At 37.6% G+C, this 10,057-nt stretch overlaps 1 protein-coding gene across 1 annotated transcript in view; it reads right to left on the reverse strand.

Annotated features, from left to right (window-relative positions):
* Positions 1 to 184: 184 nt before the first annotated feature.
* The window catches only part of fshr (follicle stimulating hormone receptor), an 18,783-nt gene continuing 8,910 nt past the window's right edge, over positions 185 to 10,057 (reverse strand). The window contains exons 3-14 of the mRNA XM_010777684.1: positions 9,346 to 9,420; positions 9,141 to 9,215; positions 8,983 to 9,057; positions 7,231 to 7,305; positions 6,830 to 6,910; positions 5,340 to 5,408; positions 5,174 to 5,248; positions 3,543 to 3,722; positions 2,648 to 2,859; positions 2,124 to 2,305; positions 1,846 to 2,037; positions 185 to 938 (exon numbers count right to left, since the gene is read on the reverse strand). Coding sequence (XP_010775986.1) covers positions 489 to 938; positions 1,846 to 2,037; positions 2,124 to 2,305; positions 2,648 to 2,859; positions 3,543 to 3,722; positions 5,174 to 5,248; positions 5,340 to 5,408; positions 6,830 to 6,910; positions 7,231 to 7,305; positions 8,983 to 9,057; positions 9,141 to 9,215; positions 9,346 to 9,420 — 1,741 coding nt within the window. The 3' untranslated portion in view covers positions 185 to 488. The remainder of the gene's footprint in view (positions 939 to 1,845; positions 2,038 to 2,123; positions 2,306 to 2,647; positions 2,860 to 3,542; positions 3,723 to 5,173; positions 5,249 to 5,339; positions 5,409 to 6,829; positions 6,911 to 7,230; positions 7,306 to 8,982; positions 9,058 to 9,140; positions 9,216 to 9,345; positions 9,421 to 10,057) is intronic.

A 10,057-nucleotide genomic window follows, 5' to 3' on the forward strand; every position in this document is an offset into this window, starting at 1 on the left:
GTGCTGGCAGATTATATATAATAGAGGAATATAGCTGAACAGAGGGCCGCTGAGAACGGAGGATCCACCAGGTCCAAACGAGACACTAATTGATTACAGTAGAGAATATATTTATCAGAGATACAAGAAAACCAACAACATCCAATGTCATCCAAAGCTCAAGAGGAGGAGTTTGTGCATCATATTGAGGATTGAGCTGTCCGTTTGTTGTTTCCACAGCTTGTACACAAGACAACAGGTTAGCAACTCTTTAGCAAAGTTTAGTTTCTTGTCACTTTAAGGAAGCACTATCCTGTATGTTATGTCAATAACTCCTCCAACTAGAGAAATGTCTGAGAGAAATAGTGTGTCTATGAGGAGAAAAATATGAATCTCGATAGTCCAGCAACATTTTGTACTAATGGATATTTAAATGAAAGTGGGCACCCATCTAGAGTGAATGTATTGTCTATGGAGTACAGCACAACATGGCTGCTCTTACATCCTGGCTACTGACAGGAGGAGCTCTCCGTCCGGTAAATCTGCGCCCGGGTTTTAAACAGGCCAAAGCGAGCCGTGAGAAGAAAGAAATCCCGCCTGAAGGTGTGAGTGAAGAAGGCATAAAGAAAGGGGTTGGAGCAGGAGTTGATGGGGTAGAAGAGGACCAGCAACAGTTTGGCATCCGACACGGTGATGAGAGGGAGCTTGAGGGCGGCTGACACAGCAAAGACGGAGATGGGAGCCATGCAGACAAAGTCTGTGAAGATGAGCACGGCCATGCGTTTGGCCACGCGAGTGTCGGCGTGGGCGTGCACAGACGAAGGGTTGCGGACGGTCAGGTAGATGCTGAGGTAACAGCCACACACACAGAAGAAAGCCAGGATGTTGAAGAGAAGGAGGGACACCACGTAGACCTGAGCCATCGGAGACTCCACATCCATGGGCAGGCAGATACTCACCTGTAACACACACACATACAGACAGGTGAACATCAACATATTCTAGAATCTCACAGTGTACAAGGGCCTTGCATGTACTGAATTATCATGATATAAACTGGAATTAATACGCTAAACAAAGAAAGCTTTAAAGTCTCTCAAAAGGTTTGTGGCCAAGAAAGCATTAAACAGACATCTACTCTTTATGGAAATATTTGTATATTCAGATGAACAAAGAAACTACATCACCAACTTAAGGTCATGCAAATAAAGAAAATAAAACCTTGAAGTCGTTTTTATATAAATGAATTTGTACAGCTTGTAACTTTCTTTAAAAGCACAGGTTTGATATTGGAAATGCATTATCAGGCACTTCAGTGAGCATACTGTGTGATATGATTCATTGTTGTGTATTTTCAAATGATGAAGTTTATTAATGAATATGTTGATCAACAGAATGTATCTGCAATCATTTTGTTAATCATCAATTAATTGTAAAAAAAAACATTTGATGATCTTCAGGTTCTTTAATGTTTTAAAGACTTGAATACCTATGATGTTAGTCAGCTACAATAATAAATTTAATTATGTTACCTTGAGCTCTAGAAGGTTGACAGTTTTCACTTTTTTATAATGTTTTATGGATCAAACAATAAATTCAGTAATAATTGACTTAAAAACTAATAAAAATAACTGCCCTCTACTGAATGTCATCTCAAACATACACAATATTGCATTTAATGAGTTGTTTTTGCATGGTTTGAAGCATGTTTCAATGCATATAAATCAGTATGTCCATTTGTAGAAAAAGACTTGACTCACCATTTTGCATCCCTAATCATATGGACTGGAGCAAATTCTGAAGGAACATATAGTAGTATTTTTCACAGGGAGTATTGAGAGTGTGCAGCCTTCACAGAGCGCTCACCTTTCCGTAGCTGCTGACCCCGACTGTGGGCAGCAGAGCAGCGATAGAGGACAAGATCCAGCCAGCTATCATGACGACACACGCGTGTCTCAGGCGAAGTTTACGGTCCAGCCGCAGAGCGTGTGTGATCGTGTGCCAGCGCTCCAGAGTGATCGCTGTTAAAGTGAACACTGACAGCTCACTGGCAAACACCTGTCATGGAAACAAACAGGCAGACATTTATGAGTGTTGTTATTTATGTAGTGATGGGATCTGCCTGCACAGAACTCCAAACACACCGTGAAGAAGCCCGCAACGCTGCAGCCCAGGCCCGTCTGCCAGTCTATGGCGCTGTTGTAGTACAAGCCACGAGTCAGCATGTCTACCGTTGCTATGATGATCAAGTAGATGCCCATGCAGAGGTCAGAGAAAGCCAAATGGCACATGAGGAAACGAGGAACGGTCAGTTTGGAGCGGCTGCCTGACAACACATGAGGAAGAGAAAAAAGACAAAATATTTGTCATCAAACTGTTCTTTGTGAACCAATTCTACCAGTAAAACCTCATCAAGTCGATATTTTGTCGTGAGAAAGAGAAGAAGAAACTGATATCGCCTATAAGCAAAGGACAAAAGCAAGGAACTTTAAGAAGGAAATTATAGGAAAGGAAGGTAAAAATGAAGAAAGAGCACAAGGAAGGAAAGCAGAGAGATTAACCAAGGGAAGGAAATGAATAAACAAACACTGAGAGAAAGTAGGACAGATTAAGGGAAGGTAGTAAGAAACACAATTACTGTTGATTGTTATATATTGGTATTTCATACCTAACAAAACCAGAAGAACGGCTGCATTCCCCACCAGCGCGAGCACAGAGATGATCCACATGAGGGCCCGCAGGGGGACAGCAGACATGATATCCTCACAGGGGTTAAAGGCATCTTGGATTGGGGTGCAGGTGACGAGGGTGGAGTTGGGGCAGTTTAAATTTAGGAATTTAGAAGTGTTTGGATTGGAGCACAGGTGCTCAATCCCCGATCTAGCACAAAATGACACAAAGAGTTCTACCTTGTTTTTACAATAAGAACATTATCCTCTTTACTTTACATATTTTTCAGATTTTATGTCAACAAGACCTCAAGATCAAGGCTCTGTGGGCAGTTCTATAGTTAGTGTAATGATCCAAAAATGGAGAAGACACTGATATCACAAACAAAACATTGCTTAAATATGTAAAATATATTCCTGTTAGTCATTTACATTTAAATATTATGCGTTGTACACCCTCACAAAAAATGTGATCAAATTGACAAAAATGTTGCATTCATTTGACCTAATAAATGGGTAGGCTATATGTTTGTATGTTTCCCCAACAGTAAAACCTATACAATGTTATTTAATAGACTGTTTATAAAATGGCTGATATGTTAGCCTAATCGAAAATACGTGTGATATCTGGGCATACATTTTTGCAATAATAAACACATTTTAGGAAAATAATATATATTTTTAGAGAGAATTCTAAAAAAAATATCTTGATAGAAGCCCATAAAGTTGAACATTTGTTTTTAAAATATTTTTTTTCACACAGAGAAATTAAAATATAAGAGTGCCATTGATCTTCTCATTCAATCTCTCTGCAAGAAATCAGCATATTTTGTTGATCTAATACTCCTTTAATTTCCTGTTCATAAACCTTTTGGGATGATAATGCATGCATACCTGTTAATCCTTTGGAAGGGACAGCAGTGAGACGGGTACGTCAGTTTGGCGTGTTGGAGTTTGGTGAAAAGTTCAACATCAGGAAGCTTTTTCAGATTATGTGCGGACTCTGCGATCAGCACCTGAAGTCCACTGAGGTTGCAGTGTGGCAGGGATCTGAGGGCTGTGTTGGAAATGTCCCTACACACAAACAAACACAAACAAATTGCTATCTAACACTCATCAATTCATAATTCAATGCCACATATGTATTTTTAAGTTAATCAAAGCTTAAAACCTCTTAAGCCCCAAGCCTGTTTTTCAGGTTTCAGGTTCGAAAATGAGATTCCCAGAACAAATGACCATATCTTTATGTTGTAATTAATAATCTGTTTTCTCAAAGTAATGATAAACCTGTGAGTTGGATGTAGAAAAGTCAGAATCAATATAGATTTTTATTTTAAAGAAAATTCAGATTGAACATGGTAAAAAACTGTAAATTATAGTGTCCGTCCAAAAAATATGTTGTACTTATAGTGAAAACTAACCTTGGATGATGGGTTAGTAGACTAAAAGCTTTAGGAATCCAAAGTACAACAAATAAGTACCCTGTATCAAGATTGATGCAAAACAAGTGATATTTGAATCGAAAGGAAATCTTCCCGCACACACTCATGTTAAAAAAAGAAGATTGGCGTCTTTGCGCATTCAATGAAGCTACAGAGCGTAGGAATAGCCTGCTCTACTTTTTTAAAACGGAATTGCAGTTTTATTACTTATAGATTATCAGAACATTTCAAAGGGGACAAAGCCACATTGGATATTAACCTATGGATTAACTACATCATCGTTGTTATCGTTTTAATGCCATTGAATACAAGTTTAGACCAGACAAAGACAAAGGTAAGCCATGTTAGCATTGTGTAGCTACCTAGCGCCAATTGTTTTTGATTTACGTTTTTGTTGATAACGTCGCAAGTTTGTATCTTTCAGTGTTGAGGTGGGCACCATTAGATTCTGTGTCTTTACAATCATAAACGATGTGTTGGATGTGCAGCTAGGATAAGTAATAAGGGAGCTAGGAGTGATTTTCGGTGCAGTAATAGGTTAGCATTTTTCGCTCTGGGCTAATTCAGAGGCTCACTGTTAGCATTGTGTGTTTTTTTTGGAAGAAAAAAATGAAAAAGATCAGTTAAATTATTTTTTTCCCGTTATATGGATATCAAATATTCATAGTTTATTAAATATTAAGGTTCCTTAATCCGTGGGGCCTAAGAGGTTATAAATTCACCTTTTTAAGGGAATAGAAACTCCAGTAACAAAATGTAATTATAAATTATTGGTAGAAAATGTATGACTGACTGATTTCCAAATGATTGTTGGAATGTGTATTAAAAACACACCATAGCAATGAAAGTCTAAACTACAACAGTCTTTTCTTCTGATTGCTATATCAATAGGTGTCTCTTTGATTGGAGTACAAACAGGTGAAAGAAATCTCTCTAAACCGGATTAAAAGCACTTGGTTTATTTTTACCTTGAATCTGGCATGTATATAAGGTGTTTCTAAGCCACATTGTGTTTGTCGTTTTCTCCTAGTTAAGTGATGATGAGCAGCGAGAATCATGAGTGACTGCTGATGTCATGCTTACAGTATTTCCAACTCACTGGAACCTACAAAGGCGTTCCGATTGATGTGAGTAAGCTGTTTGTTTCCTTTTAGGGACCTAAGAGAGAAAAAAATCAGATATGTAAGATGATTTTTTTCTTTTATTTTTGAGTAAATCTTCTGTTTGTATCATGTGTGCTGTGACTCACAAACTGCCAATCTTTGTGCCGTTGAAGGCGTCACTTGCCACCTCCTTGATGCCATTTCTGCAGAGCATTCTGTCATTAGAAAGGGAAGCCAAAAAACAGTTATGTGGCTCCAACACAAACAATTCCTAACAATAAACTCTACTGAATAATACAAGCTAATTTTAGTGTCTGCAGTTCCTTTGTTCGAAATGACTAAACGGTATGATTTCACAAAAACACGAAATTGAAAGTATTAACTATTATGTAAGACTTCCTCAGAAGTTGTTGGCGAAAAACATTTGTTAGATAGACTAAGCTATATCTTTAGATTCTACTTAAATGAAAGCAGTAATGCCACAATTTATAAATACTCCATTATAAGCAAGAATTTGCATTTTTAAAATGACAATGTTCTTGCAGAGGTGCATCATTGAACTAGAAAATGCATTTCCTGCAGAAAATGCGTGCGAATGTGATAATTTTAAAGTTGGAATGAAGTCTAGCTGAAAGTATGTGGAAGGTGAAGCATTTGGCGCAAGGTGTAGGTAAAAGAGGATTTGAAGGTTCCTCCCATTGACTTCCATGTTAACAAAAGAGTTAAAAAAGCTGAATGTTTCAAAAAGTATTGAAAGAAAAAAGATGAAAGTTTCCCATCGATTGCTGAAAAGGCCGAATAGTTTGGTATTTGAATGGTCTCTGTAGTGTGCTGAAGTTATTGAGAGCCAAAGTGTTGGTTGATTTGAAGATTCGAAGAACTATACTGGAATGGTATACATAGCATTCACACTAATTAGGTTTACTGAAAGCAATAATATCAAGTTGAACCTAATATTTTAAACTTAATATTATTGCTTTCAACTAACCTCATACAATTATGTGGAATCTGTTGACATAATACATTTAATTAAATTCAACGTTTCAATTTCTTCAGTGTATATGAGTATTTTTCTATATATACAGTTTTTAAGTGTCCAACTTTTGAAAGAAATGTGTCTAGTAAAAGTTAAAGTACTAAAGATTAAAAGTAAAATCAATTGTTATCTGAAGGAACTCTGTGTTTTGGTACATTCAATGTATTATAAATATGATATTATTAATTATAAGCATTTTATTGTTGCAACTGGTTGAGAGGGAGTTACTTTTTTACAATATGTCAGGTAGTTCAATATACAGTATTTTATTTACTGATGAGAGGGTTTTTATTTAAATAATGATTTATTAAGCATCTAATAAACGGTTGAAAAATGTACATAAGCAATACATACTTAACTTACACATATAGTATAGTAGAGAGAAAGAGACGTAAGGTAGCATACATATGGAGATACTCAATTAATGGAATAAAAACAAAGAGGCAGCAGTGTTAAAACTGCTGAGAATAAGAGTTGTAGAAACACATGCAGGACTTAGTGAAGAGGGCAGAGAGAACATTCATCGTTGCGCATGTAATGCCCACTCAGAGCTGTGCGAGGGTAGCGCACGTGTTTCTAAAAAAGTAATGAATGTCTTACATCTTGCTGATGTATTGAGTGCCGAGGCCTCTGAATGCATTGCTGGGGACTCTCCTTATGTCGATGTTATCTTTCATTTCACTAAGCAGCACAAAGATAAAAACATTAATTCAAATATGATGAAAAACAGCAGATATGAGCACAAGAAATATCAGGAATACATGCCGCAATCTTCTTTAAATCCACTTTGAAACTGATGGATGTCAGATGGTTTGAAGAAGAATTAGGGACAGATGGTTTGTTTTCTTGATACTCCGTTCTGTAAGGACTACTCAGTGCGAGGTTTTTTTCAATGGTGTGATTTATTCTGGGCATATTTAACTCTGTGTGCAAACAATAGCCTACATGTTCAAATGCAAGTGGGAATAATAGTGTGTGGGCATTTGTGTTTAGATACGTACAACTGAAAGCTTTCGGCCTTGGAGTGGATCTTGGTGAAGTTTGGAAATCTTCTCAGCCCGGTGTTGGAGATTTCCCTATGAGGTGCAGATTAACCACCAAATGTTACTACAGTCACACTGACTGCAGACTCTGAACAACACATATTCTGTGCGGTGAGTCATCGTGATAAAATCAGACAATGTTGCATTCATCGTATTAACAGGGACACAAATGATTAAGTGAAGAGATTGAAAGATATTCAGAGAGAAGCTCATGTGGCAGGGGGATAAATAAAGCGCTCCCTGTTCTAAAAAACACACATAATAAGTTAAACGTTCAGCACCCATTTAAAACTGGGACAAAAAGGTTTTGAATTTAGAGAGACAAACAAACAAGGACAACACATTTTTGAAAAGCAATATATTAAATATCGAACCATAATATGGAGACACCTCACAGTTGATTGATTTTTCCATATAATTTGATCAGTGCTAGGTGCATATAGCATCTCTATTCAATCCAAACGACCCTCAAAGTAAATCAAAGGGACATTTTTGCCATTTCTTTGCTACATCCAATGGATTCAATTTAGGTTTTTATAGAACAAAACTTTCCAAGGACACTGACTTCCAGTGGTGTAAAGTAACTAAGTACATTTTCTCAATTACTGTACTTAAGTACACTTTTGAGGTACTTGACTTGAGTATTTCCATTTTTTGCTACTTTGTACTTCTACATTTATTTACTTTTCAGATTTAGATGAATGATGTGAAATATAATCAACATTTAAGTAAGACTTTAGTTCCACCTGGAGTAAATTCACAAGATACCCTGCAGTATACAAAGTCATTAAAACTGGCTGCACCTTTACCAGCTTTAATAACACTGTAATGATCAATCATTATAATCAAAACATATCATATATATTATTCTAAAAATGGGCCAATACTTTTGGTACTTTAAGTATGTTTTGCTAATACTTTTGTACTTTTACTTGAGTAACATTTTGAATGCAGGACTTTTACTTGTAACACTCTGGTACTTCTACTTTTACTTAACTACTTATCCCATCTCAGTTGACTTCAGCCTTTCATTTAACACATTTAAATAATAATACCACATTTAAGAAAAGTTTTTTCAAAGGGAGGAATTTTGGCAATGAATTATAACAATTACTTTAAGTTATTTGAAAAGATGAAAACAATAAATGCATATTTTACATTGCTGAAATGAACAGTGTGTGACACTTGATGTATCTTCCACTGGTCGTGAGGGAGCCCTTAAAGTAGGCCTGTCTGCCATGACCCAATTTGGACTCACAATCAGCTTGAAAAACACACAATGAAGAAGGAAGAATTACACTATCACTGAGTTTAGTCAGACAACTCACGTGTTTCTTAATATATTTATTATAAGCAGCATATAGTTTGAGTTTGGCGTCTAGGCTCGGGCCTCGTCACTCCACAGATTTACAAAGAACATTGAGTGATGATTAGATAACTATCCCCCGAGCCTACAGGTGGAAGCTGGGGTGGAAGCTGGGGTGGTGGTGGGGCAGGCGAGCAGCAGCAACATGAACGTAGCAATAGTAAGAGAACACAGCAGCATAGCGAGGCAGAGGCAGGAAGACCTGGCAGCTTAAATAGAGCGGCATGTTTAGGAGAATGTGTTTGGTTGGTTGTAAGAGGGACGAGGGGTGTCACATGTTAATGTATGATTGGTGCTCGAGTTGACTGCCTGAACTAGCTCGCAGGCTTCGCCACATTACTTACAAATACTTAAGTTTTGTGATGTTCTTGAATGCATCTGGATGGATGTGGATCAGGTGTATTGCATTCATTATGATTCTGAAAGGAATGCACATGTACCCATTAATATAACCGACTGTTATGACAGGGCTTCACAGCTGCCATTATCGTGTTATACTTACATCGTTTCGAGTTCAGGGAGGTCAGAAAAAGCAGAAGCCCCTATACTCCTCAAAGCACCGTTGTCAGAGATTTGGCTGAGGGGAACAGAAGAATGAGCTGCTTTCTCAGAGTTTGCAGCTCTTTTTGTTCCATAACAGAGACTCAACACACAACAATGTTGTATAAAATACGTCAAAGGTAGGGTAACAAAACCGGTATGCTCACATTTCAGTTAGCAGGGGGAGTCTGGTGAAGGCAAACGCGCTGATATTCTCCAGCATGTCGTTCCTTGATATTTCACTTATGTTAGTTGGTGAGAAACAGAGATTAGAAATTACATTTTGTAGAGAGTTTTTGTTATAAAGACTAATTTAACATCCCTGTTGTTGCATGTTTGCTATTTCAAATAATTACATTACACATTGTAAAAAAAACTAATGAAGTTAAAGGCGCAATTAGAATTGCAGTACTTCTGGTTCCTGTTTTCCATAGTTTTAGTGATTTGATTAATTAAATCTCATGTACCGTAATTTTCGGACTATAAGGCGCACCTGAATATAAGCCACAGCAGCTAAATTGAATGATGTGTACATATATAAGCCGCACTGGACTATAAGCCGCAGTGCAATAGTAGCTACAGAACATGTACTGTGCTGTGTAAACTGTACTGTATCACATAGCGTTTCAGACACACAAACTTTTCAACTTTCAAACTTAAACGGTGCGCTCCCAGCGCACGTACCGGCAGTGATCTACAGCAGTGGTTTTCAACCAGTGGTACGGGGACAAACTGTCTCGCTCTCGTAATGTCTGTCTGTCTTGCTCTCGTTCTGTCTCTCGTACATCTCTCGGTTCCACTTTTACTTTTGCGCGCTACCTGTCTCACTCTTTTCCGGCCTCCAGCTTTTCCTGCTGGAGCCCGCCGCTTAAAGGTGGG

Source organism: Notothenia coriiceps, unplaced genomic scaffold (genome assembly GCF_000735185.1).
Source record: "Notothenia coriiceps isolate Sejong01 unplaced genomic scaffold, NC01 NC01_scaffold00018425, whole genome shotgun sequence".
In the NCBI taxonomy this organism is placed as follows: domain Eukaryota; kingdom Metazoa; phylum Chordata; class Actinopteri; order Perciformes; family Nototheniidae; genus Notothenia; species Notothenia coriiceps.